The sequence below is a fragment of the Meleagris gallopavo genome, chromosome 16 (genome assembly GCF_000146605.3).
Source record: "Meleagris gallopavo isolate NT-WF06-2002-E0010 breed Aviagen turkey brand Nicholas breeding stock chromosome 16, Turkey_5.1, whole genome shotgun sequence".
Taxonomy (NCBI): domain Eukaryota; kingdom Metazoa; phylum Chordata; class Aves; order Galliformes; family Phasianidae; genus Meleagris; species Meleagris gallopavo.
In genome coordinates, this window is record NC_015026.2 from 7,096,044 (window position 1) to 7,123,691 (window position 27,648).

The 27,648-nt window shown below is 49.4% G+C and overlaps 1 protein-coding gene across 2 annotated transcripts; it reads left to right on the plus strand.

The window, feature by feature from the left end:
• TRAF7 (TNF receptor associated factor 7) lies at positions 1-27,107 on the plus strand. Of its 2 annotated transcripts, XM_003210693.4 has the most exons (21): positions 2-71; positions 7,499-7,617; positions 7,871-7,928; positions 9,017-9,108; positions 12,868-12,984; positions 14,260-14,352; positions 16,028-16,061; positions 17,310-17,493; positions 18,176-18,310; positions 19,130-19,347; positions 19,747-19,820; positions 20,846-20,894; positions 21,363-21,490; positions 22,623-22,705; positions 23,176-23,215; positions 23,541-23,657; positions 24,659-24,781; positions 25,536-25,655; positions 25,814-25,945; positions 26,068-26,187; positions 26,433-27,107. In XM_003210693.4, the coding sequence occupies exons 2-21, from the start codon at positions 7,537-7,539 to the stop codon at positions 26,445-26,447; spliced, it is 2,013 nt and encodes a 670-aa protein (XP_003210741.1). In that variant the 5' UTR covers positions 2-71; positions 7,499-7,536; the 3' UTR covers positions 26,448-27,107. The 2 variants fall into 2 exon arrangements, with proteins under 2 accessions (XP_010717823.1, XP_003210741.1); XM_010719521.3 differs by lacking the exon at positions 12,868-12,984 and having other exon boundaries at positions 1-71.
• Positions 27,108-27,648: the final 541 nt, after the last annotated feature.

The following is a 27,648-nucleotide window of genomic DNA, read 5'->3' on the forward strand; positions in this document are numbered from 1 at the left end:
GCCTGTCTGCAGCTCAGGAACTGGATCATGGTGGTGTGTCACCAGGCCCCGCTGTGCTGGGGCTGCCAGGGGTGAGTCCTGCGGCGTGGTGTGGGCACAGCACAGCATGGGAGCAGCAGGGCAGCACAACGTGCATATTGTCTGGATCCCACGGATCAGGCATGGTGCTCGCTGGCAGCAGAGTGGAGGAACTGTTCTCCTCCCCGTGCCATAACGAGGAGCAAGAGGTGTCTGAAATCCAGTGCGGGCTCAGAAGCAGGTGCCTGTTGCCTGCAGCTAGTTGGAGCAGTGTTGAGCTAGTTTTGTGATCCTCCTTTGCAAGGACATGTAATATGTGTGCAGCAGTGTGTGCAGTGAGTGTTTGCTGGAGTTGTTCCCGGTGGTTTCAGAACTATGAAGCCCTCTACGTTGTTTAAAGAAGTGGTGCTGGTGAGATGAGGCAGCATCTCACTGCCTCTCCCTTGTGTCCCAAACCATTGTGACTGCAGTGCAGCTGCTGACTGTCTGCTGGGGTAATTTAAACACAGCCTTCCTAGCACGGTGTGGGACACTGAAGCTCAGTGCTCGGTGCTTCAGTGCTCTGCAGATGTGCCACAATTGAAGTGTCGATCTCTATTGATTGCTTCAGGAATCAAAGATTTGGAGCTTGTTTATCTAAGGGCAGGACATCACTCGGCTCACATGCTGCCTGTAAAGCACTACAGTTTCTGGGTTGCTGGCTAAGAGTCCCTGGCAGCGTTAGCTGCTTTGGATTGTGCCCAGCTTGTTCTCAGTGGAAAACTGTGCAAAATAACCCAAAAAGGGCACAGATGACTGAAATTTACTGGGACCTTTTATTTGGGAAGAAGCTGATGCGTTTCATATGGATCTTTAAAGTGCTCTGATTGCATCCAGAAGGCAAACAGGAGCATGTCACCGAATTTCAAAACTTTTGAAGATGTTTGGGAAGAGCAGGGAAGGAAGTATGATATTTGGTACATTTTGAGTAATGATGACAGGCTCAGATTTCTTGTGACTTCAACCTGGCCAGGTTACTTTCTGTTTTTCTCTGTTGCAGCCTTGCTGAAGCGCAAACTAACCTGGCCTCAGCCATCTGCACAGTGCTGGCAGAGATGAGAGGTGAGCAAGGCAGTCAGGAGCTGCTGGAGAGGTTTGCTGTGCAACCTCCTGCTGCTCCTGTGCTGCTCACTGACGCCTTCCAGGCATAGGCTTTCCTTTCTCATGGGCTGTCCTACCAGGACAGGGTGTTGGCAGCAGTGCTCCATGCCCTGGGCTTTGCTGCTTACCTGGTATGCCATAGAGTTCCTCGTATGTAAATTGTGTGTGTTGAGGGAATTCCTTATTCCCTCCACTGGGCTGTGCTAGCTTTGTAGGGAGCTTCGAGCCTGACCAATGCTATTTACAAGTTTTATTGTGCATTTCTTGTGGGAGCCCTTTGCCATTTCCAATGGCTCCCAGGATTGCGAAGGAATTGCAGCCTTTCTATCTCTTGGATTTTTGTTCTTTAAGTGAGAATAAGGGAAGGATCTGAAGTGTGCGGCACTGTAGTTTTAGGGCCAGTGTTAAGGCTCATTGTGTATAAGGGCCAGGTGTGAGAGCTCTGCTTGTGCCCATTCCAGCCATGCCAGCAGTGCTGTGCAGACACTCAACCAGCACCAACCAGGACCAGGCACTGCCAGACTTCGTCTGCAGCCTCATGAGCAAGGAAAATGATGTGGAAGGTGGATGGTTCCTAAAATGGAAGTAAAGACTCAAGTATGGCTTTTGTGACATGGAAACAGCATTGAACTATGGCTGCTGTTGTAACTCAGTTCCAGCGTTTTGGGGAAAATGAGATGCTTTGTTCCACCAGAGCAGTTGGTTTTGATCCTGTTACAGCCACATTTGAAAGTTATTGCTTTAGGTTTTGGTGTCAAGTATAGCAAACAGCCAGTCCGTCCCAAGGGCTCATTAACCTTATGGAAGAAAAGAACATTTACTACGAAAGTATTTCTTTTTCTGAACTATATTTGCAGAAAGGAATGGCAGCGTTCAGACAGCTGTGCTTTTGTCACACTGCTGGATGTGCCCTCTCAGCTCCGCTGTAAAATAAAGCACTGGTAAAAGCAGCAGCAATTAAAAATGTCACATTTATTTTTCTTGATGACAGCGCTGTGCAGCTCTGGTCTCACTTCAGCTCAGAAAAGTTTGTAGGGCTTTTAAAAGCAACGAAAAGACTTGTGCACGATGAAAAGCCTTTCTGTTCTGCAGAAGCAAGCAACCAGCAGCTGGAAGTGCCGTGCTCTGCTGGTAGGACTGAGCTTCATTTCACGTTTGATCTTCTGGCACTGACGCACATCTCAGCACACATGGCTGGCCGTGTACAGGTCACCCAGGAGTGCAGGAGGTGCCCACAGCTCCGTGCTCAGCTGCAGCTCTGTGCGGCTGCCCTGCAAATGAAAGCATTCAGCACGTGAGCCCAACCCCTTTCCACCATCCATTTGTCTCATGATTTCTGAGATTCAGAGCAGATGGATTAGGAATGCGAGGAGCCACGTCCTCGATGGATCCTTCCATATCCATTTATAGACCTGTTGCACATTACTGAGTCCAGTCCTTCCTGAACCTGTCATTACTGCATTTCTCCACAGCGTGCAGCAGCAACAGGCACCGGTGTTCCCTGTCAGTGGGGTGAAGGAATGCTTCCTATTGCCTGCATTAGATCAGCCTCCTGCTAGGTTCACTGGGCACACTGTGACAGTGGGCTGGGGGAATAACAGGCCCAAGTTTGGTTTACTCACAGGCTTCCTGACTTTGTAAATCTTAATCAGCACAGGGGAGTTTGTATAATCTGCACACTTGGAGATTTCAGTACTTATTCCGTAGATGACCGTGGTGAGTGAAGCTTACTCAGCTGTGCTTCTTGGGGATCCTGTTTTTGAAAGTTATTGTTTTACGTTTTGGTGTCAAGTATTGCAGACATCCCAAGGAATCATTAACCTTATGGAAGAGAAGAATGTGTAGTACAAAATGACTTCCTTTCCTGAGCAAAGGGATCACCCGAGGAGCACCCGAGGAGCTGCACCCTCTCGTTCCCATGCTGTGAGATGTGTCTGGGTGATCTGTAGCTCACCTGTGTTCTCCAGGCCCGTGTCCTACAGGTCAGACTAGATACTCATTGTTGTCATAATCACAGTGTTCTTTAAATGCTGTTGCTGAGTTTCACAAGCACTTACGAAGGAATGCTGTTTCCGCCAGAGACACTGGGCAAGAAAGCCAGTGACTGCTGGTGTTGTGAGGTGCAGAAATGCCAGGTTTTGAGCTCATGAGCCCTGCCTTGTGCTTGCTTTGTGCACGGCCCTCCCCTTTCAGGCTGCTGTGGACCACTGAGAATCAGTTCACAGCTGGAAAACAATGAGAACGCCTCATTAGTGCAGAACAAAGTGGACAGAGCCTGCCCAAACCGGACCTGTAAGGAGAGTTCTGAGTCCCCTGCTCTCAGCACCCACCTCCTGTGGGGTGGTGCTCCGTGTCCTGCCCAGCCGGGCCCCTGGAGCAGCTTAGCTCACTTCAACTTTTGTAATAGTATTTCCCCAGTGATGTATCAATCCTCTAAAGGATGTGTAACCCTTCCTGTTCTGGCTGCGGTGTGGTAGAGGAACAGAAACTTGTCTTTTACCACGAGTACATGGGCTGTGAAATAAGGAAATTCACTTTAGAGCAGCTCATTCCCAGTTGTGGGGTAGCCCCACGCCTGCCTTCAGCAGCACACCGTGGCTCATCTGCCAGTGAGCACCCCTGTGGGTATGGTTTCGCCAGCCCTGCTGTGGGTGAATAGCTTCAGAGATAGCTTCAGTGAACGGAGGGAGGAAGAAGGAAGAACAAAGCAGACACAGGGCAGACGGCTGAGCTTTGTGGGCACAAAGTTCAGCGCTGCCACTGTGCCCAGAGGGCGGTGCCCACACCAGGAACTGGCTGCAGGGTCAGGGCTGGGCAAATTACACAGCATTTGTGGAGGATGTGCCCTCTGCCATCCCTACTTGTGCCGTGTGCCCCCTCAAAGCGTTGGCCTTGTTCTTAAGGATGGCTGTAAGGATCTTTTGCTGAGCATCGGGAACTGCTGGGTGAGCTCTGTGCGATGCCTTGCAACAGGAGGTGCCAGCCCTCCTATGGGCAGCAACCCCTCAGCAGGGCTCTCCCTCATTCAGGTGCAGTGCTAGGGCAGCAGCAGGAAACAGCCAGCAGGGAATGGCTTTGCTGCTGTCTTTCTGGGTTCTACGATGGGAGGAGTGCTGCCTTTCCCAGCTGTCTGCAGCTACTGCTGGTTGGGTTTTTCCTTGCAAGGATTACAAAACTAGGAACTTTAGGGCTTTTCTCCTCCTTCAATCTCCAAAGCCTGCGTTGATCCCTGTGTTGTGCAAATGCTGAAAGCCAGCCCTTCCCCTACTTTGCATCTGGTTGCTATCAGCCATGTGATTCAGTGAATAACGGGTTCCCACAGCATCCTTTTTCCAAGGGAGATTTTTTCCCCCTCTTTTTACTGTCAAAACCAAACACCACTCCATGCACAGAATGCCTGGGTCACAGGCTGGGTCCATGCAGGGCTGTGGTGCTTGGACACACAAGGGCTTCCAGCAGTTCTTTGTGCACAGAGAGGGAATGGAGCTTGCCCTCTTGCTGTGGCTGCTGTTTTGCTGTCAGCCGCAAGCAGACCCTGCAGAGTCCTGGGATGGAACATTGGGATGCTGTGTCCCGTGAGAGCGCTGCTGACCTGCTGCTCTGTGGTGCTGCTGGAGATGCTTGGGATTTCTGCAGTGCCTTTGTGTTTGGTTGTCCAAGGAAGACTTAGAACCCAAAGGGTTCTGTGATTGGTAGTAAATTTCAGTTACTCCTTCTAGGTCACAGAGTGCATTTCTTTTGTAACACAGGCTTTCACTGTGTGGTTGTCAGCATCTCCTGTGGATGTGGTTCTGGTCAGATCCAACAGGTCCAGGTGCTAAGCCAAAGTTCAGAGATCTGGAGGGGATTTTGTAAGTGCTTTGGGAAGCTGCTATTGCCATCAGGAACACCATCGCTTCTCTGCTTCCTTTTAAGTTCTTTGATGTCAACTGACAAAGGCCTTTTTCAGTGCCTCGTGACAGAATGCATTGGCAGGCTGCTCTACAGACATGTCTGCTCTGTTGAAGTCACTCCTGCATTCCATGGCTGCAGAGATTTGGGCTGAGATTGGCTGTTTTTGTGGTAGCTGATGTTATGCACATTAGCAAATATTCCACTTGATGTTTTTTCCATTGCCTGCATTCCCCTAGTTTCTATTCAGAGGAGATGGAGGGCAGGTTACCTCCTGCTACTCACAGGTAGTTTGCTCAGCCAAGCTGCAGGGTTTGGGGTATGAGCAAGGAGTGGAAAATCCCTGTGTTCCAACCCGTGCTACCTTCCTTGCTTTGGATTTATCCATGATCTGTTGAAGTGGGATCTTGCATTCCTCTAGGTGGGCTTTGGAGCAAGGGAATGTGCATTTTACTGGGGAGGTGCCCCTGCATGCCCCTGCTGCAGGCAGTTTGGAGCTGTTGGAGCCGCACTGCAGCTGGGAGGCAGCTCCTCGATCTGCACAATGCAGCAGCACGGTCCTGCTTCATTCCTGCTGTTCTTGGACATCAGCAACTCTGCTTAGCATTTCCTAAGGGATCTGGCATTTGCAGGCAGCCAGGACAGAGCTTCATAATGTTTGGAAAACATTATTCAGATCTGTTTTTGAGATAGTCCTGAGCTTGGTTTGGGGGTTTTTGTTTATTGCTTTGGGTTGGGTTTTGGTTTGTTTTTCTTCTTTTTTTAGCCTGTAGCTTTTCCCAAGAGTTTAGTTCCAAGGGCAGTGATTTCTGTGGATGCTGTCCCATGCAGGACACAGTGTGCTGTGCCAGGTAGCAGAGCAGTTGAGCAGGAGCTGGGGACATCTTCAGCATCATGTTTGCAGTGTTTAAAATGTGAGAATAGGATATGTGCAAAGCAGGGGCTTTTGGGCTGTGACTGAAGGAGCTCTGAAGGGTCCCAGCTGCACTGCTTGGTCATGTCATACCTTGAGCCTCAGTTCCCCCATCTATAAAAGAGGTGATCACACACTGTTATGAAGTGCTTGGAGATTTGGGATGTGTCACCCTTGGATAAAAGAAGATCCTTTGCTGGGAGGAGCCAAGTCACCTTGCTTCCTGATGAACCTGCAGCAGGAGCAGCTGCATGGGGAGCAGCCCCAACCTGGCTGCAGGCTGCAGGCAGATGTTCCTGCAAGGAGTGGGACCAGGACCACTGCCCTGCCCCGCTGCAGCCCATGGTGCTTGCAGGAGGAGAGCCAGGCACCAGCAAAAAGCGGATTTGGGCTGTGTTTTAGTCAACTGTGTCTGGCCAGTGTGTCTGTCACTACTGCTGTTTGGTCTGCCTGCTTAGCCCTTGGACTCTGTGGCTGGCAGGGAGAACACCAAGATTTAACTGTACCTTGGATAAAAAGGGATCCTTAATCGGGATTTTTCCTGAGCAGCTTATTCCTGGAGCACTGTGCGGGCTGGGACAGGCTGTGAGTGCCAGCACTGACTTCCAGCTACAAGGATGAAGGGGCAGCCAAGGAGGAGAGCTCCCTGCTGTGCTGAGCCCACAGTGGGAACTTCTGTCCCCGGCAGCATGGCAGCGTGGAGCTGCAGCTCCTTCCTGGGAAGCAGCTTCAGCACCCCCTCTCTAAAGTTCTTTTAGAACCATCAAGCCAGCATCAGGTTTCAGCAGAAGTTGAAGCAAACTCCACGTGCTTCCACAGATTATTATTGTGCAATGCTTTGACTTCCCAAACTTGGACCCGGTAAACAGCTGGAGAAGAGCAGTGAGCCCTCTGCTGCCTTCTGAGGGAGGGGATTTCTCTCTCTGGGTGATGATATATGGGCTGTTTCTGAACAGGAACTGAGTGAGATCCAGAATCACGGGTGTGTGAATTGAAGTAAGGTTTCTTTCTTAGAAGGATAGGGGCTTTGCTGGTACAGCTTTACATCCTTTTGCCCTCCGTGCATGCGTAGCTCCTTTGGCACTCTGTAGGCTCAGACTTTGTCCAAGGCTTTAGCTCAGACCCCTCTGCCTGTTTGGGGTGTGGTGTGCTCTGTGACTGTCAGACACAGCTGGCACATGCATCTCTATGGGTCTCATTTGGAACAGAGTGATAGTGGGACAGTGGGATGGTGTTTTTCTTTGGCAGCTGAGGAGTCTCGTCTGCAATTGAAGTGATTGTACACTTGTAAAATGATGATGAGGTTCCAGTATGTGGGAGATTAAGGAGTCATTTAAAAAAATGCTGGATTTTTGGAAAATGCTGAATGCTTCTCCCAGGAGTGGTTTGACTTTGACCTTGGCACTTGCTTCTGAAAATCTGGGTTTATGTGAGTTTAGGTAAATACTTGGATTGAATACTAGAGGAAGGTGTTCCCTGAGCCTGGAAGATGTACAATGAACCTAACTCTCTCTTTCTGTCTTTTTTCTTCCACAGAGCAAACTTCCCATGACTAACAAGTGCTGGTCTAGATTATGAGCTCAAACAAGAACACCCGCTTCAATCGTTTCTCCAGTGGCACACCAAACATCACTAGTTCAGAAAACACTAACGGGGTAAGTGTGGGTGCCGTGAGCACTGGGCAGGACCTGGGGCTGCTTCTCATGTTCTCATCCTTTCTTTTGAGAAAATGATGACAATGATGGAAAATTTGATACTTTTTCCCCTGAAAAATCACAGTATCCACAAATGAAACTTAAGAATGCATACAGGCTATATTCATATATAGTTACCAGTTCAGGAGAAGGAGCAAGCCGTCAGGCTGTGCTGCACTGCTACACTCTGACATTCATTCTGTCTATATTTCAGACAAGAATGGAAACAACTTTTGGGCCAGCGTACTCTGCTGTGACGACTATCACAAAGGGTGAGTGCATTTCATGTGTGGGGCTTCTTCCCAGAGCACTGGACAAGAATCTTATCAGGCTTCTTCTCGTCGTCGTTTCACAGCTCATGGAGCTGTTGATACAGTCACTGTGTGTTCATTGCAGACAGGTGCCAGAGTACTGTTTTTAGTATTACGCAGCTCAAGTGTTACTTAATCACGACATCTGCTCACCAGGCATGATGGAATGAGCATGAGCAGAACAACTGGGAAGATCTTGCTGAAATTAGGATAGCGCAACAGGATCTGATACAAAGCTTAGTTTCAATCTTATTTATCCATGTGACTTCTCACGCAATCGTTACCAGGGCTGAAAATTCTGATCTTCACTCTTTGCCCGTGTGTCACTCTGTACACTTTGGTAAAACCTCCATGGTCATTTTTAGCTCAGACAGGAGGGCGCGTGAATGTATCTGCTCATCTAAAATTCTTCTGCTTTGTTCTTCAAAGCCCAGCAGGTGAGGAGTCTGAGCTCTGGCACGCAGTGTGAATGTGGGAAGAGATCTGGCTTCACTTTGGAATAAAAATATCCTTACTTTAGTAAAGACAAGAAACTGGCACTTGACACTGATTTAGATAAGGAAATTAATGACCTTCCTGGAGGAAATGTTTGGATTACATGTGTAAATTCTAGATCATTTTGGACTCCTGAGTATTTACATTTAAAATTTTGTGTCAGTCAGTAATACTATCCTTATGCAAATCTCTGTTTTAGTACAGCATGTTTCTGTTGTGCTACGAGAAGTATCCAAACCTCCCTAGATTTAAGTGATCTGACTGATCACTTGTGGATGTGGAAGGTTTCCTTTTATTAGCATTTTTAACCTATGGGCCTGGGAGGAAATTATCTATGCTTTTTGTTGGGCAAGCTACTTTTAAAGGATTGTGTGCACTTCAGCAAGCTGTCAGAGTTCAGGATTATTGTGTGTGCTGATGTGTTCAGGTTGGGAACTGATGTAGCAGAGTCCCTACTCTTTTCTTTTTCCAAGGAGCACTTACAGCTACAGAAACCTGTAGCTTAGAACTGTTACTAAGGATCATTTTTTCTTTTCTTCTCATTTGCCTTAAAGCTGATGGAACCAATACTTTTAAGCAGCATCGTCGGACTCCATCTTCCTCCAGTACACTCACCTACTCCCCACGAGATGAGGACGATAGCATGGTAGGTGTTGCCAAGAGGCCCCTCTTGACTGGCCTACCTGGTTGTATCTCAAATGACATCTGGTGTTCCTCTGTCTCCCTCTTCATTCCCATGCACTGTTACATCAGCTACAGATGGCTGCAGTGGAGGGAGGAGCAGACTCAGCATTTCCTGGCTGCTCCCATGGTTGGGCAGTGGGGCAGCAGAGGCTGCTTCTGACCTGGGCCATTGGGCTGGCTGCTGGGCCTCGTTTTCAGACTGTTTGAAAGCAGTATGTTGTTACAGAGTTGGGGAGCTACAAATCCCACAGACCTACTGGTAAGGGTGTTGTAAGCAGACTGCCTTCTGATGTAAGCAGAATGCCCTGACCTTCCTGGGCTGTTGGCACCGGTAGCTGCGGCTGTGTCAACTTCCATCAGCAGCACAGCTGCTCCAGCAGCTATGACTAGAAAATACATTCCTCCTTCCACCTCCAGGTGGGGCTTCTGACCACGGGGAGCAAGACTGAAACCTGCAGTGGGATGTCCAGCCCTGCAGACGGCTCAGCTCCTGGGGATTACATCAGCAAGGGCTTCTCAGAAAAATGTGCCCATGTCCCACAGTGTCTTTGCAGGGAAGCACTGACCGGTTTTGTATCCAGTTCCTCATTCAACTTATACACTACTTTTTTGGCAATTTAGTGACCCAACAGCCATCAGGGTTAATTGCTTAAAGAGAAATGAAATTGAATAAATCGATTAAATCAAGATTGGCAACAGCAAAGCAAACCTCAGCAACAAAAGCAGCACTTGATCAGGTGCCTGGTGCCCCAGCCCCAGCTCACAAGCATGGGCTCCTGCTTAGATTTAGGCATGCGGGTAGGAGCCTCTCCATTTGAAGTGAGTGCATGTAGACTTTGTCAGGTCAGAAGACCCAGCTTCAGAGTCTGGGAAACATGGATCACTGCTGTTGATTCATTTAGGCCCTGGGGTCGCAGCAACAGTGTGGAGCAACAGCACTTCTTAAAATAAATTTGACACCAGATTGCAAAGAGCTTTATTGTCAGCATCCTATAAAGTTCCTTCTGTTGCTCAGAGGTCTTGCTGTGTTTTATGTGAGCATGTGTTTGTTTTTCAAAAAGTCCTTTGAACATTTGGCTCGTATCCTTGACAGACACAGCTCTCCATCACATCACTGACCCCAGGGTGCTGAAACACTGCTTCAGACAACCCCTGGCTGCCAGCATCGAGCCGAAGTGCTGTGCTCACTGCTCTCTTTTCCTGGCTTGTGCAGTTCTTATGCAGTAGAGATGAGGTTTTTCCTGAGGAGCAGGGATGCTGGGGACACTACGTTTAGCCATGTTTGATGGAAAAGCTCCCTGGCTCCTTTGGAAACCTGTGTTACACAATGAGGTGTGCAGCCAGTAGGGGAGGTCTCTCCTAGGACCTATTCTCAGTTGTCTTTCTTGGACAGCATCAGTCCACCTTCCTGGAGTGCTAAGTATTGTTAAGCAAAAATAGCAAAAGGAGTAATGAGTGGTTCAGGAAGCAGCCTGCAGCATGAGGTGCTAATAAACCATGAGCTGCTCTGCTCTGCCTGCTGCTCCAGACAAACTTTTGTTAACCCCTTTATGAATCTTTCTTTGCTTTGTTAAGAAATAATCTGGGATTTCCCTTCTTGATCACTATGTTTTACTATGTTTTACCCTTCTCCAGGGCTTGTCATCACAGAAACAGCTGGAGAGGAGTCAGAGCCCTCCTGTGACCCCTCTCCCCCTTCTTTCTTTTTAAAGTTTCTCTTAATGAAACCTAAAGCAGAGCGGAGCATTCTGCGTGCAAGGCAGGGATTAGTGAGCATCTGCTGTCATCCTCCCTGAAAACAGTGCCATGTGTTCCCAGCCTCGGGGAGCAGGAGCAAGGGCAGTTTTGGAGCACTCATGGAAAGGGTGGGAAATGACCTGTTCTTGAATAGGTTCTCTGAACTCTGCCCTAAAGATTACAGCTGAATATCGGGGCAAGTATGAACAGCTAGATGATCGGCTTGCTGGGCTGTCCAAGCTCTCAGCAGTTCACAGGGAGCTTTGCCTGTGGCCAAGTTACCAGCCAGCCACAGGCTATTCAATCAAAAGATGTGTGAGCACTCCATCCTCTGGGTTGTTTGAAGATGGTGACTTACACCTAGCCAGGCTGTGTCTTACATCCGGCCTTCTGGAAATGCTCTTGGCTGCAGCCTGATGATGCACATGGGCTGTGCTGCTGCTAAAACTGCCTCTGCAGAGCCTGCCTTTGCTGCCCTCATCTCTGTCTCACTTCCAGAATAGGAGCTATGCACAGTCATTCTTCTTGTTCTAATACCTTGTGTTACTAGTGGTAACTTGTGTTACTAGTGGGGGAAAATAATGAATGGATATGCATAAAATTGATTTACTTCATAACTATTCTTCCTCGAGGTTTACATATTTAGCCAATAAACATGCCTTTTATAGAAAAAGCTTTATACTTTGGCTTCTAAGCAGATGCAGCATTGCTGATTCCTGGGATCCCAGGATCATAAAAATTACAGAGCGGAGCAGTATGAAGAACCAACAGGATCCTGTGCTGCTCTTCTCCTGCAGCCCAGTGAGGACTGTACTCCCCCTGCAGTGCACTCTCTCTGAAGCTCATTCTGCATCTTTTATTGCTGAATTTCCTGACTGCCCCTCCCGGCCTCTTTCGTTGGTTTCACCTGCTCTTGGGTGTGATGTTCCATGTTTTCACCCAGGGTAGACTGAACATGAGCAAGGCATTTTCTGTCTGCAGGGTAGCAGAGGGAGCAGCCCAGTATGGTGGGGTCTGCTTGGAGATCCTCAATTAAGTGGTCCTGCTGCTGTAGGCATGGTACTGCAGGTGCAGACAGTTGAGGCATAGGACATCTTGATGCTCAGTGCACGAAGTTTTTGGCTTCACTCTGCCATTTCTTTGTCAGCCCATTCATTCTGCTCCTTGAAAGCTTGAATTGCTTCTCCCTACACTTTTCTCCATCTGCCAGAAGGATCTGTTGCAGAGTAACCCGGCAGTAGCTGTGTTCCCGGCTGCTCTAGACCCCTAGTCCCAGTGGTCTGAAGTCTCCATTTTGGCTCTGACATTGAGTTGCATCTCGGCTATGTGCTGCTGGTTGATATTGCACCCTTTGGGATGCGTTGCTGGTTAATATTCCAGTGGCAGCATTCCCTCAAAACCAACCCCAAGGCTGCCGTAACCAGTGGGATTTTTCTTGATTGGTGCACGCAGTGTCCACTGAGCTCTCCCCTCCCAAGCAGGAAGCGACAGAGTCAGCCTGTTGCTGAATTGAATAGAAGGAAGTCTGCACACTTACGCAAAAAAAATTGGCAGAAGTTGGATCGCGAACGAAACAACAAGTGCTGCTGCAGAGATTAGAGAAATTGCAGGGGCTGGTAGCTGTCTCTGGGGGAGATTTACACAGCTTTCTGCGCAGGATTAATTCTTCCAAGCCATTACTTTGCGGGTGGGCGCAGTAAGTATCCAAACAAATGCACCTTTGAGAAAGTGACGTGCTTGGAATCTGGATGTCGGCTTAGTTGAGCGAGTTGGAGCTGGATGGTGGCCGTCCTGTCCCCGCGCGGCGTGGTGTCCCCAGCAGGGAGGCACGCAGAGACCATTCAGTGCAGCTTGGCAAAGTGGATGAACAAATGGAGCAGCTGAGTTTGGTGGAGGGGGGGGCTGAATTAACTCTCTGTGCATAGGGTTTTGGAGCAGGGGGAGTTATTTGCAATAACAAGAATTGGTTTTTATCTCTTTGAAGCCTCCGATCAGCACCCCACGCCGCTCTGACTCCGCTATCTCCGTCCGTTCATTGCACTCTGAGTCCAACATGTCCTTGCGCTCAACGTTCTCACTCCATGAGGAAGAGGAGGAGCCAGTAGGTATTTGGGATTGTCGGAAGGAGCAGTATTAGGAAGTTCAGTGTCAAAAGAGTAACTTAGCGGACTCCCGTGAGTACATACCGCTAGCACGGGGAGCTTTTCATGTTGTCTGGCAACTAAGGTTCAGGACTCGTGGTTGAAATTTTGTTTTCCCTACCGACTTCTGCTTTGCTTCCTTGTGTACCATTTCCCCATATGTAAAGAGGGGATGATGGTGAGTCTTTTCTGCTTCTCTGAAAAACTGTAACGCTTTGCAAAGTGGTGCGTGATTCCCTGCCTCTGCTATAGAGCAGAAGGGAGCTGTAAATCTTGAACCTGGTGATTGAGCACCAGGCAAGCTAAGACAATTCCTCCCTGATTCAGAGCCCCATCCTGCCTTTAGGGCTGTGTGGCACCCCACTGACTTCATTGTAAGCCCCAGGGGGGAGCAAGGAATTGCCCTCATGTCCCTCCCTGTAGGGGAAGGCACTTCTAAGCAGTGCTTAGCTTGTGACCCAGTGCCTAAGCCCACAGTGGATGCACGAAAGGTCAAGTGGCATTTTGCCACAGATCCAGGATAAAAGTGTGTTTCATATTTAGGAACCCAGGGGGTCATGTTTGCAGTTGTGAGAGCAGTGGGGGATGAAAAGGCAGAGTAAGCCACAGTGATTGGTTCGAAATGCTTTGAGCCCCATTCTGATCTGAGCTGTGCCAATCAGATAGGATGTGCCCAGTGCTCCAGCAGTCTCTGTTGGTAACAAATCTGAAGAACTGGGCCTATTTGGGCAAGGCAATGCTATTTCTGTATCATAAGGGAATGAAAGAACACTTCCTTCAGGGTCTTTCAAAATACAAAAGGGCAAGCTGTTTTAAAATGGCTTTTAAACTTCAGGCTTAGTACCCAGAATGTTTTTGACACCACACTGTTGAGTCCAACCATGCAGAGAATACCAGGCAGTGCAGTGCATGCAGTTCTGGTGACTTGAATTTTTCACACAAAGATGGTCTCTGCAGTTTGCTGTCAGTGTTCTAGTCCAGCCAGATGCAAGTGACTCCCAGTCTGTAATGATCTGAGGATCTCCAGACATTCCCAGTGTCATTCCTCCATTGCCTCCTGCATGCTGGAAATAAACAGATCCAAGCAAATATTTATTTAGAGATAATGACATCCTTAGTGTGTCCTGGGCCTCTGGCTCATCACTGAAGAGTTGCTTTGCTGAGCCTTTTGCAGAGTTGAAAGCTCCTGGGTTTGCTTTAACTCTGCTCTCTGTCTTTTTCTCTCTCCTCTTTAGGAGCCACTGGTGTTTGCTGAACAGCCTTCCGTGAAGCTGTGCTGCCAACTGTGCTGTAGTGTGTTTAAGGATCCGGTCATCACAACCTGTGGGGTAAGGCAGTATTCTTCCAGATCATGAGCTTGGCTTCCACAGATGTCTTAGGTGACCCATAGCCAAGCCATGACTGTCCCAGTGACTGTCAGTGGCTGCAGAGATGCTGCTGAGCATGTGGCAGGTTTCCTAAAGGCAGCTCTGAACCTGTCTGCATGGGGCATGCAGGGCACTGCGGTTAGCCAGAGAAGCCCAAGGCTTGTTCACAACTGGTCTGCTTTTCCCTGAAGAAGTATACTGTCAGCTTGCCAGTCCTGGCCACATTCGGTCTCCCTGGTTTGGCTTCGGTGATGTCAAAGCTCCTATTCCCTGTGTGAAGGGCTCTGCAGGGTGTTGCTGCCTCTGGGCACCCTGGAAACAGTTGCTTTTCAGTTGTTAAAAAAGTGTTTTCTATAAGACAGGAATGGCTTGAAGCTTCATTTAGTTAATGCTTGCAGAGGGATTTGGCATCCTCTAATGAAAGGCAGAGAGTATTATGAATATTCTTCTATATTCCATTTTATTGAGATTTTAATAGAAGCTGTATATTATTACTGCTTCTGTGCTATGTTTGAAGAAAGATGGTTTTGTGATGGACTCACTAATGCTTCTGATGTGCTTCTAGCTGATTGCTAGGATAGAACTGTAACAACAAGCTCAGAGTGGGATTGTTTATTGTAGGGGGTGTTGTCCCTGGAGGTTCTGGAAGCTGGTTCAGTTTTGCTGCATCATTTCAATGAGAAGCTCTTTGTGGAGACAGAGATTTAGTAGTTAATATTGGAAAAAATAATCTCCTGCAGGAAGCAGAGTGGCTTCATTTGCAGTTCTGGTTTTGCAGCTCTGGAGAGAGCAGCATGCAGCTGTGCAGGGCAGGAAAAGGCCATATGAGCAGGGCTGCAGATAATGCTCTGAAGAGTGAGTGCCTTGCAGTACCTCCAGTGCTGCTGCCAAGCCCTGGGGCAGGGAAATGTGGCTGAGGAGTCCCCAGGGAACCCACCAGGGTGAGTTCAGGACCTATGAAATGCCGCAGACATCGTTCCTTTCTTTAAGTTCTTTAGCACTTTAGATTGGATTTGCTACTTTATCAGGTTAAATGGCTGCCATACATTTCTGCTGTAAGAATGGAGAGTGAGCTATATCAAGGGGCAAAATTTACAGTGCATTTAATGGGTTTACAAATTAGCTGTCCCATCCACCTGGCACTGGACAGCTTCATTAGAAGAGCTACAGAAGAGTGTGTATGATGGGCTGACTGGCCAAGGGCAGAGAGAGAGTGGTGCTCCTCTGCTCGGAGACTGCTCAGGAAAAGGAGAGGAGTGGCATGGACTAAAATGTAGGGCAAAGTAGATAAATCCCATGTGGTCTTGGAGGGTAAGAATGTCAGTATTGCAGGACATGTCTATATCCTGATCTGAATAGAGCAGAATCCTCAAAGCAACAAACATGTACTTAGTGCTTATCAGGAACAGGAGCTGTGCTGGAATCTCAGCTGCCTGTACCAGCTGCCCCCTCTAAGCCTGATTTTGCCCTATGCTGCAGACCCAAGAGCATCCTGAGCTACGCAGCAGACTGAACAGCTGCTGAGATCCCTGTGCAACAGGCTTTGGGCTCTCCAACCCTTCCTCTCATTAGCCACAGGGGATAATTTATCTGATATAGTTTATGCTGACACCGCTTTTCTTTTTTGTTTCCACAGCACACGTTTTGTAGAAGATGCGCCTTAACATCTGGTGAGTACAGAACTGGTCTTGTGTGATGTAGCCTAAATGCTGTCATGTTCTGGTTTGTTTGCTTTCACTTAAAAGAAACCTGCTCATTTAGAATGATATCTGAAAGGCTTTAAGCAAGCTGTCAGTCCCAGGCTACCACTGCTGCTACACTGCAGCAGTGAGGGACTGGGACTCGGGTGACTGAGCTGCCCTAAGCTTTGATGGTATGCAGTGTAGCATGGGCACTGGAGGGCTGGCCCCAGCTTTTGGGCACAGGATGTTCTCAAATCCAGGAATAGGCAGTGGATAATCCTAGGATAATATGTGTCTTGCCCAGAGTTGACCCACTAATTTCAGAATGAAAGCTTTCTGCGGCTACCCATCTAGGGAACAAGGGGGCCGTGTTTGGCAAGAAACCACCAAGCCCTCCTCCCCCAACCCATTAGTGCCAGCTCTCTGTCTGCATATCCCTTCAGTGCCAGCTCCGCCTGCAGAGCAGAGCTGCTGGAGCTCACCCCACTCTCCCAGCAGCCTGCTGGAGCCCCAGCTTCTGGCTGACAGCCTGGCCTGGCCACCTCCTTCTTCGTTTGGGCTCTGCACTCCAAAAATTACTTCCCTTGGCATGAGCCTGCGTCCCTCTTGTTTCAGCACAAAACCATTTGTATTACCAGAACAGCAAGCCCTGAGGAAGCTCCCTGAGGAGCCCAGCAAACAGTAGCTCTTTCTGCCTTAAGACGTTCATCTTCTGCATGTCAGGGAGTCCCTCTGCTTTGCATACCGATTTCTCTGTCGCTGTGCTGCCCTGAGTCTATCCCAACCAACACTGCTGCAACCAAAGACTTTGCAATTGTAGCCCTGGATTGTTCCTGTCCCCTCAGCTTGTGTCGGTTATAGCTAGCTCTGGGCTGGGGTGGGAGATGGGATTATGTGTGGGCCATCAGCAGACTTGTGGGCACTTTCCGTGCATACTTCTGCAATTCAGCATGCACCAGGCTGCTTCAAGGAGAGTGGCATTCCTTCACTGATGATTATCTTGAATTGCCTTGAATTAACACAAAATAGAACTTTTCACCAAACTCCAAGGCAAACCAGAGCTGGCAGTTTGCAGACCATGTGTGAGTATTCATGGCTCGTGCCACTGTCACCTACTTGGGAGCTGGCCGTCTTGGATAGAGAAGGGTATAGAATAAAATCTCACACACAGAGACTCTTTGAAGTGCTCCTGCAGCGTCTCAGCCCTCACTGACTCTTTTTCTTCCCCACCTGCAGAGAAGTGCCCTGTGGACAACGCCAAGCTGACTGTGGTGGTGAACAACATTGCGGTGGCTGAGCAGATTGGGGAGCTCTTCATTCACTGCAAGTATGGCTGCCGGCCTGCAGCCAGCAGTAAGCCTGCTGCCTTTGAGGTGGACCCCCGCGGATGCCCGTTTACAATTAAACTGAGTGTCAGGAAGTAAGTGGTTTGTCACCAGCACACAGCCTCCCCAGGCAGGGCCCCTACCACCAGCAATTGCTGAGATACCCTCGAGACAGTACAGCTCCCACCTGCAGCGTTCTTCTGGTTGTGCAAAGATGTGGGAACAGGCAGAAGGATCTGGGGACAGTTCTTTTCACTATGTCTCAATCTGAGCATGGGGACAGATGGTCAGGTCTTGGGGAAAAGGTGCTGTTCTGTGCTCATGGCTAACCTGGCAGTCAGCATCAGGACAGACAGTGAAAGCAGCCACCTCACTTCTGGGGTGGAACACTGTGACTGCGGTCAAGAAGGGACTCAGGGATTCTTTTTGTAAAAGGAGTTACCCTGGTTGTATCCTGGGAATGTGTTTTCTGAAATCCATTTCTCTCCTTATTCTATATGTATTCACTTTCCTGCTGTCACCTGGCTGTTGCCTGCTGCTGGTAGCTGGCTGAAAGCTCAGCCGATCAGCTGCAAAATGAGATGTTCCCTGCATAAATGTGACCTATTGCTCTCAACTTGCTGACCAAATAAAAGTTTAAAGCTGTAATTATGGCATTAGAATGGCAGGCTTTTTTATCACAGGTCTGCTTAGCTCCTTTCCTGATGATCTGTGTGATTTCCGTTAATTTTTTGCTTGTCACTGATTTTCCTTCCTTTTGCTTTTCTCCACGGGCAGAGATCATGAAAGCAGCTGTGATTACAGGCCAGTTCGTTGCCCCAATAACCCCAGCTGCCCACCTCTCCTGAAAATGAACCTGGAGGCACATCTGAAAGAGTGTGAACACATCAAGTGTCCCCATTCCAAGTATGGGTAAGGAGCTGGTGCTTTTTAGTGGGAGAGATGCACTGAGCTCATTTCTGAGCTGCTTTTTGGCTGTTGCAGCCCTGTGGTAGCCCCACGGGCTGTGAACAACTCTACCATTGCAGTGCCTTACACTGCAATTAGGCTGGCAGAGCTTGCAGAAGGCAGCCCCCAGGCTCTTGTTGAGAACAGGCAGCTCATGCCACCCAACTGTAAGCTCTGCTGGCGGCTGGGATGAGGTGTGTGAGCAGCAGAATGAGCTGGAGGACAGAGCAAGTACCGTGGCAGTGTCTTTCAAGCCAGCCTTTCTCCCAGGGCATGGGGACTGCTCAGAAGGCTGATTGCCACAAGAGCAGAGGTGTGGCCTGGGGGTTCTCTGCAGGCTGCACAGCTAAACTTTCTGTTGTGGGTAATGATGTCTTGGCAGAATCTGAGCAAGGAAGTCCTGACAAAGCAGTCTTTACTCCTTGCCATGCTGCAGCCAGCACCAACTGAAGTCAGCAGCAGTTTTTTCCACTGGTTTTGATGGCTCTTAGATTGGGTTCCTGGTGAGCACTAGTGGACACCATATCGTGTCTGTTGCCCATGATCTGCTGCTCCTTGCAACTACCTTGTAGACAGACATGCAAACCAGTTTGGGGCCAGTACCCTGGCCAGAAGAATGGGAGCTGCTTGGTCTCTGTAACCCAGCAGGATGGTGAACTGCAGTACCAGTGCTCCTTGTAGGGGACAAACAGCTGGGTGCTCACAAAAACCTGGAGCCAACTGAGCAGGTAGGTTTCTCAGAGTGTGTCCTGCTCCAAACCAGTGTCTGCCTTCCCCTTGTAGGTGTACATTCATAGGAAATCAAGACACCTATGAGACCCACTTGGAGATGTGCAAGTTTGAGGGTCTGAAGGAGTTTCTGCAGCAGACAGATGATCGTTTCCATGAGATGCAGGTGGCAATGGCCCAGAAGGACCAGGAAATTGCCTTCCTGCGTTCCATGCTGGGGAAGCTCTCGGAGAAAATTGACCAGCTGGAGAAGAATCTGGAACTCAAGTTTGGTGAGTCTGCACCAGATGAGCTGTCTGCTTGGAGCTGTAGGGACAGGGCAGCACTGGTAGGATGCTACGTTAAAGGATTCATTCTGTTTTTAAAACAGGAGGAACAAAGAGGGGTCCTATTGACTTCTGTGCTGCCTGTACATCATGGGGCCTTCAGTCACTGCTCTTATGGCAAATCCTAGGAATGTCTGCATGCAGCTACCACCTTTCCTTTATGGCTTCTTTCTGTGTAGTCCATTGGCACACTTCCCCATAAAAATGGGTAGAATAGCCAAAAATACTGGAGTGCCATGCCCAGCCCTTGTTCAAAAGTTAGATGGCGGTGTGTGTCCTCTGCTCTATTCTCCTGGGTGCTATGTGGGCCTTGACAATAACCATGATCTTGTCACTCCCTTGTAGATGTGCTGGATGAGAACCAGAGCAAGCTGAGCGAGGACCTGATGGAGTTCCGCAGGGATGCCTCCATGCTGAACGTGAGAACGGGGCCCTGGGGCAGGATTGCACTCAGTCAAATCCTGCCTCTGCTGTTCCTTGGGCTTCTCCTATGGTGGGGGGAGTCTTTGGGGTTCCCTCCAGCTTGCTGACTCTGCTCACCCCACCTTTGGGTTGTTTTTGCAGCAACTGGAGTGTGGGTGAAGATTTCCTCTAGGCTGAACTCTAGGCAGCTCAGTGGGTGTATTTAGGTACTGCATCTAGTTGCTGTTTTAACTGGTTCTCCTGCCTTTTCTTAGCCTGTTGCTGCTCTTGGAAGGTGTAACCAGAGTAAAGGACACCTGCTGCACAAAGAGAGCCCTCTGCTCCAAAGCCTGAACGCAGCTGTACTTTTCATATTGGCCAGGGACAACATGTCCTCCTTGCCTTCAGAGAAAGCAGGCAAATAAGCAAATCCCTGCTAACAAGCTAGGAGTGAGAGATTCTCATGATTTTGGATCTTATTCAGGCACTGATGTTGGACAGACATTCTTCCTTAGCTCAGGCAGACTGCATCCCACTGGCTGTACTAATTAGGAGGAGCTTGCTCTGGTTTACCTAAGCGTACTGATGAACTGAATCCCATGGGTACAGTAGTAACTGGGCTGTGGAGGAGACTGCAGAGAGATCTTCCAGTTCTTCTCCGACCGTGTGGGCTTCAAAAGCCAAGCTGAGCAAGCAGCCCTCATAACTGATTTGATTACAGTTAGCAATCTGGTGAATGGCAGAGCAAGCATTCTGAAAGGTGCTGTTGTGCCTGCATGAATACTGAAGAGTTTAGTGCAGGACTGAGGTGATGTCAGAACCCTGTGGTCCCTGGAGGAAGGTGACGGAGGGATGTAGGCATACAGTCCTAGGGCAGGACGTCTCTGATTGGAAAATGAGTCAGCTGCTGGGGACAGCCTGCACAGGGAGTCAGAATCTGTCCAAACATGAGAGCTGTTTTAGCAGTGGATGAGGACAGTGCCCAGAAGGGCAGGCTGGTCTTGATAGCTCTGCAGCTCATGCAGCTTGTTCTGTTTTTCAGGATGAGCTCTCCCACATTAATGCTCGACTCAACATGGGCATCCTTGGATGTGAGTATACCTGTGTTTTTCATCTGCTTGAGCTGGTTTTGGGTGATGGCAGTGAGCTCTTTCAGGCTGAGTCACAGGCAGGCAGAGTACCAGTTTTCTCTGTTTGCAGCAGTGATCTGTGCACAGGACCACCACTGTTGCAGGAGACTGGTGGGATATGATTGCCAGAAGAGTTGGTTAATGGGTTGGCTAACTCACAGCGCTGCAGGTTTACTGGTTGCTGGGCTCAAGTGGGCTCTGCATCTCTGCCCTCCCTAGATACAACCTGGGAGTTGCATGAGGGAAGAGAATCCTGGGGCTCAAAGCAGTGATAAGGCAATGAGCTGTAAGGGCAGGACATGGGACCCTCCAGCCAGACTGCTGCAGCAGCTTGAAGCTCAAGGAGGGAGGGAGCTCTGTTCCCTCCAAGGTCACTCAGGGTGGTGTGGCACTGTTTTCCCATGCTTACCTGCTTTCTTCTTTCCATAGCCTATGATCCTCAGCAGATCTTCAAGTGCAAGGGGACCTTTGTGGGGCACCAGGGCCCCGTCTGGTGTCTATGTGTTTATTCCATAGGAGATTTGCTCTTCAGTGGCTCTTCAGACAAAACCATTAAGGTAAGAGCTTTACTTCTTCCACTTGTCTTTGCATTTGTATATGTGCTCCAGGTGAGGCAGAAGCTGAGCTCCAATTCAGCTGGGAGACTGAGGGGGATATTACTGCCCAATGTTCCTCTTGAAATCCTTAATGATTCTTTATGGTTATAGTTAGGCAAAATGTACTTCAGTTTTGCTGTAGGGAAGTGCTAAGTGTTAGAGAAATCAAGACAAATTGTGTTTTTTTGTGAAGCCCTGATTAGAATCTCATTCCTGCTTTCTGTGGTTTTGCTTTATATGGTGTCTAAGGCATCTAAGCCCAATTCAGCATCTGATTATATTTTCCCTTGTTATAAAATGTCACCTCAAAAAAAAACCAAACCAAAACAAACAACAACAACAAAAAACAAAAACAAACAAACAAAAAAAACAAAAAACCCCACCATTTTTCGCTGATAAAATGAGCCTTCTTTTCATTTTATGACATGTTTGTTTTTCTTTGCCCTGTTTTTGGTAGCACAAACTGACAGCAGTGCTCCAGTGCAACCTAAGCAGCAGTTTCCAGTGTCACTGTGGTGGCTGCTGGCTGAGCTGGGGAGCCACTTGGGGTCAGGTTGTTTCAGGGTGAGCAAAGCCACATGGAAGAGAATGGATATTTTTGTGTTTTACTGAAGGAGAACAGCTTTCTCCCCAGTGCTGGCTGCTCTGGGCAACTCAGGGCCGGCTAAGCACCACATTCTCACATTTTCTCTGTCAAGAAAGAGCTTGGTGGGGAAATGCTCTGTGGTGGCAGAGACAGAGGAGGCTGTGCTGTGTGGTTTGCCCCCAGAGACAGGGTGTGAATCGCTAAAACAGGAGCCAGAGAGCTGCTTCTGTGGTTCAGCAGTGTTGTTTTGGCCTGGGGCTGTGAAAGGCGGTGCTGGAGAGGGCTGGTGCGTGCTCCTCTTCAGTGTCTCTTGTTAACTTCAACCTAACCCTCTGCAGTAAATTTCCTCTCCTAGACAGGCTTATCTCTGCCTGGAAGACAGGAACACAGGTGCCCAGATGACAGTCTGTTTCCTCCTTTCCGTGCCTTTGTGGTCTGCCGACATCCTGCCCCCAGCTGCTGTGTGTGCAGGCATGTGACCCTCTGCTGCCTTGTGTTTCCTGTTAGGTGTGGGATACCTGTACCACATACAAGTGCCAAAAGACCCTGGAAGGTCACGATGGAATTGTACTGGCTCTCTGTATCCAGGGGTGAGTGTTGAGGGACACCTGCCCTGCAGGACAGGGAGTGAGCACTGAACCTCCTGAGTGCACCCTTATAGTTCCCATTCCAAGTCCTGCATGTACCAGGACTGTGCATTTGGAGCTGTGGGTGGTGGGGAGAGGAGCCCCATCAGTTCCCGGAATTCTGGATCTCACCTTTAGATGGAACCCTTCATAAATCTCACATCTTTAAAAATTGACAAACCACCTCCTGCTGCCGTCCTGGCTTCTTCCTTCCCTGCTCACCAGCATGATGCTGGGCTGCTGGAAATGATAATCCAGCACAGCCTCCCACGCAGCCTCAGCCCCGCTCCTGAGGCTGCTGCTGCTCTGGGACTTGTCCCAGTGAAGCTGTAGGGCTGCAGCTCCTGGCCCAGCACACAGCCTGGGAACCAGCTGAGGCTCTGCGCTGGCTGCTGTCCTCGCTGACCTTCTTTTGTTTTGTGGTGACATTACAGGAACAAGCTATACAGTGGCTCTGCTGACTGCACCATTATTGTGAGTACCTGAACCCCTGCTCTGCTTGGGAGTGGAGATGTGGGATTAACAGGGCAGCAGGGACCTGCATCCTGGTTTCTATAACGTTTTTCAGCTGCTGGTGATAGGATTGGCATCTCGTGTGCTTTATGCATGCCTTTAACCAAGGTACCCAAGGGTTGAATTTGGGTGTTCCCTGCAGACTGGGCACATGCTGCTCATCGAGCCAGGCTGGTGGCTCACACCAGTGCCTGTGTTTTTTGCTTCACTCCAGAAGGAAAGAGGAAGGGCTTCAGCACCAGGGTCTGCTCCTGCCCCTCATAGGCTCTCCTCCTTTCCTTTGCAGGTCTGGGATATCCAAAATCTGCAGAAAGTGAACACGATCCGAGCGCATGACAATCCTGTTTGCACTTTGGTCTCCTCGCACAACATGCTGTTCAGTGGCTCCCTCAAAGCCATCAAGGTAGAGCTCTGGGGTAGCTCCTCTTGGTTCACTTGGGGACTGATGCTGCAGGCTGTCAGGTAGCAGTTTCCTAATAGAAATCAAGTGACATTCTGGTCTGTATCTTATTACTCTGTTCTCTGGAGCTACATAGAGCAGCCAGTAGTGTGCTGTGTGCCGGTTAGAGATTTTCTGAGACCTGACTGAAAAGACCCTTCTGTTCCTTTTAACTCTAAACCTGAGGCTTCAGGTGGAGGACGTTGGCAGTTCCCAAATGTGTGCTTCTCTGGGCTCCCTACACACCTACTCAGACCTTTGGGAATTGTGCCTTGTGCCCAGAATTGGCTGGGGATTCAACCTGCCTGTTTGAAACCGCCTCCAAAGGATCTTGAGTCAGTGTTCTTTTCCCAAAGCATGCAAAAAATCAGGGAACAGCTTTGCAAGTTGCCCTTTAAAGCCTTGGCTAGATTCCCTCGGTTCTGCTTCCAGCTCCTGGTGAGGCGGCTTATGGGACCGTCCATCTGTAAGAGAGCACATGCTCTTTTCTTTATCTGGGCCTGGAGTGGTTTTGCAGAGCGCTTGGGGCTGGAAGTGACAGCACTAAGCAAAAACAGCACATGGGGCCTTCTGTTTTTGTCATCCCCAGCCACTTTCTGCCACGTGAGCTGAGTGGGTCAGCAGTGCTGTTTGGAGCTCCGTTGGTCCCTGTGTTCAGAGGGCTTCAGCCAGGGTTTTCCAGGAGCTGTGGGAATGGACAGGCTGTGAGGAGAAGTCCAGCGCAGGATTTGGTTTAGGTTTTCCAAGCCTATAGCTCTGCTAAGGAAGGGTCTGTGCCAGCAATAATGCAGGCTCCATTCAAACTTTCCCAGCCCTTGGGAAACATGCTTATTCAGCATAGTTATTGTATCTGCCGGCCAGCGGGTTCAGCTGATTCCCATGGGGCTGGAGAACAAGATTCCACTTCGTGAGCTCTTAGGGGCCCTGTGCTGACTCTCCTCTGTGTGTATTTGTGCTGTCCTTAGGTCTGGGATATCGTGGGTACCGAGCTCAAACTGAAAAAAGAACTGACAGGTCTCAATCACTGGGTGCGAGCACTGGTGGCTTCTCAAAACTATCTGTACAGCGGATCATACCAAACCATCAAGGTGAGACTCGTGGCAATTGTAAGCCATAGGCTGTCCCTGATACATATATGTATTCTGCAGCACAGGTTGACTGAGCAGGGCAGAAGGCAGCGCTCAGATGTGAGAACACTGCTGCAGCACTGCTGACATGCTAGCTTTTACTGTGCTGATTGTGTCTTTGTAGGCACTAATTCAGGGCTCTGGCTGCTCCTTGTGAGTGCAGCTGCCCAGGGATGCTCGCTAAGATAAAAGCAGCCATGCAGCCGTGGCGCCTCGCACTGCCTCTGCAGCTGCCGCAGCGTTATCTGTGCTGACAGTGCTGCTGATAAGAGGAGAAGGTCACTGTCTGGCTCTAGAGTTACCATAAATCTGTACGTGCTTTGCAAAGTGCCCTCATCTGTGTTGGCTCAGGCTTTGATGAATAGTTCACCTCCTAGCATCTGGATGACAAATTTGAAGTTTCCCTCCTTAGTATTAATAAATCCCCATTAATTTGCCTGCATTGGTTTCTAGTGCTCTCAGGAACAGATTTGTATACATGTGTGCAGTCACAAACACAAAGCATGCAATCTCTGCCATTTTTTCAGCCTAGATGTTCAAAGCTGGGCAGCTGAATAAGACAGCAGGACTTTGCTCATTGGCACTGAATGTTCCCAGCTAGATCAGTCTGTAACACGGAGCAGGGCTGTGTGGCTGGGGGATGGTTTTAAGAGAGCTCCGTCCTGGAGAGGGGTGCCTTTGTGGGTCTCATCCTTCACTCTGGTGGCTCTTTCAGATTTGGGACATCCGAAACTTGGAGTGTGTGCATGTGCTGCAGACATCGGGAGGCAGCGTCTACTCCATTGCTGTTACAAACCACCACATTGTGTGTGGCACCTACGAGAACCTCATCCATGTAAGGGCTGCAGGATTCAATATGTATGTGTTGGGCTGGGAGAGAGGGGCAAGGAGTTGGGAGCCTGGCTCTGCTGGTCCCTTCACAGTGCGCCCAGAGCATGGAGATGTGGATGAACATCTTGGAATAGGTGATGACCCCCTGCTCTCCTTCCACAGGTTTGGGACATAGAGACCAAGGAACAAGTCCGCACACTGACTGGTCACGTGGGTACAGTTTATGCCCTTGCTGTCATCTCCACACCAGATCAAACCAAAGTCTTCAGTGCATCGTATGACCGGTCTCTCAGGGTATGTGTCCTGGGCTGTGCAGTTGGGTCTGTGCTCTTGGCACTGTTGTTGTGACATAGCATTAGAAGGGAGAGGATGGATGAGTAATCCTCTTCTGTCTCACGCCTTCTGTGTGCCCACAGGTGTGGAGCATGGACAACATGATCTGTACTCAGACGCTGCTGCGGCACCAGGGCAGTGTCACTGCCCTTGCAGTCTCCAGGGGCCGCCTCTTCTCTGGCGCTGTGGACAGCACTGTAAAGGTTGGTTCCCTTAGGCTTCTCCGTGATGCTTTGGTCTCTTCTAGTGCTAGAACTAGGGTGTTAAATGAAGGAGGAGTTGGCTTTAAATAAACAAGGAGATGAGTTTCAATGGGTGGGAGGTTGAGCTCCTGGCAGAGGTGCTGTGGGGGCTGAAAACCCAAAGAGAAACTCCATGAGATGACGAAGAGAAGCCAGTGGAGCTGCTCAGAACTGTCATGACCACGGGTTGCTGTTGTCTCCTCCAGGTCTGGACGTGCTAGCGAGAGCCGCCCTAGTTCTACACACTGAAAGACCAAAAATGCCTCCCTCCGTCGGCCTGCTGGGTGATGCCACCACTCCGAAGAACTGCTGCAGCTTCTCTCTGCACCGAGCACTGCCCGCTGCTGCCTGTCAGCTGCGGTTCTCCCCCCTGCAAGGACCCTGGCGGGCAGCTCTCAGGATAGATCTGGCCCACGGATGCTCCAGTTGTTCCCTCGGATCTCCCACGTGGGAATGCAGAAGAGCTGCGTGGTGCCCTCACCGCAGCGTGCGGGTCATATTGGCCAGCACCGGGACCCAGTGGTTCGGGTGGGCGCAGGTGGGGGCTGGGAGGTGGTCCCATGTAAATGGTAGAGCTGAGCATTAGGCCGTGCCCTGGGTTAGGTCCCCAAGCCCTTTCTGTCTCTAGTATTTAATTTTACTGCCAAGATGTCAGGCTGATCCATTTGGGAAGAGGTGTTTTCTTGAGTAGCCAGGTACGATTTTTACGCCATAGCTAGTTCTCAAATAACACAAGCCCATTGTTCACCACCCTGTAATAATGGTTTCCACATTAAAGAGAAAAAGCCTCTGTTGCATTTTTACTCACATTTTCTACTGTTTTTAAGATTGTAATATAGATTTGATTATTTCTTCATTGACAATAAAAGTGGAAAGAGTTATTCCTGGCCGGTGTGAGTTATTGCAGACATCCAGCCAGGACTGTGGGCACTGAGGGGGGAGCACCCCACAGCCCGTCGCCCCACACTGGCACTGGCTCCCCCCCAGGGCAGAGGCAAGAGGGAGCTCTGGACTGTGCCTCATATCCACCCAGCTCCGCACAGTGAGGACTGGGAGCTCTGCGGCACCGCTGTGCCCCCACCAGCCCCGATGGCATCAGGACCCTCACACCAGGGGACACCTCTTGGGTCACAAACAGGGGTGGCAGCCCGGCAGGGTTTTATTTTTATTTTTTTTATTTTTCTTTAAATATTTGTTGCCAGACTTTGTATAGGAGCAAACTTCTTCACAGCACCACGAGCCATCTACTATTCAGAATAGGAAGAATAAGACGAGTAGAGGTGAAATCTAAGCACAGAAGAGCAGGGAAAGCACCAAGATGCATAGCTTGACACATGGGATACAATACAGAGTCCATAACTTAATCATAAAAATATATATATGTATATATCCATCATGTAGAACTTTATGGTATTTTTTTTT

Bases quoted from the DNA above. Each gene is read 5' to 3' on its own strand.
- TRAF7 (XM_003210693.4), top strand. From the start codon at position 7,537: ATGAGCTCAAACAAGAACACCCGCTTCAATCGTTTCTCCAGTGGCACA. The intron at 14,353-16,027 runs GTAAGGCAGTAT...TTGTTTCCACAG, and splicing joins CGGTCATCACAACCTGTGGG to CACACGTTTTGTAGAAGATG. The intron at 19,348-19,746 runs GTGAGTCTGCAC...ACTCCCTTGTAG, and splicing joins GAATCTGGAACTCAAGTTTG to ATGTGCTGGATGAGAACCAG.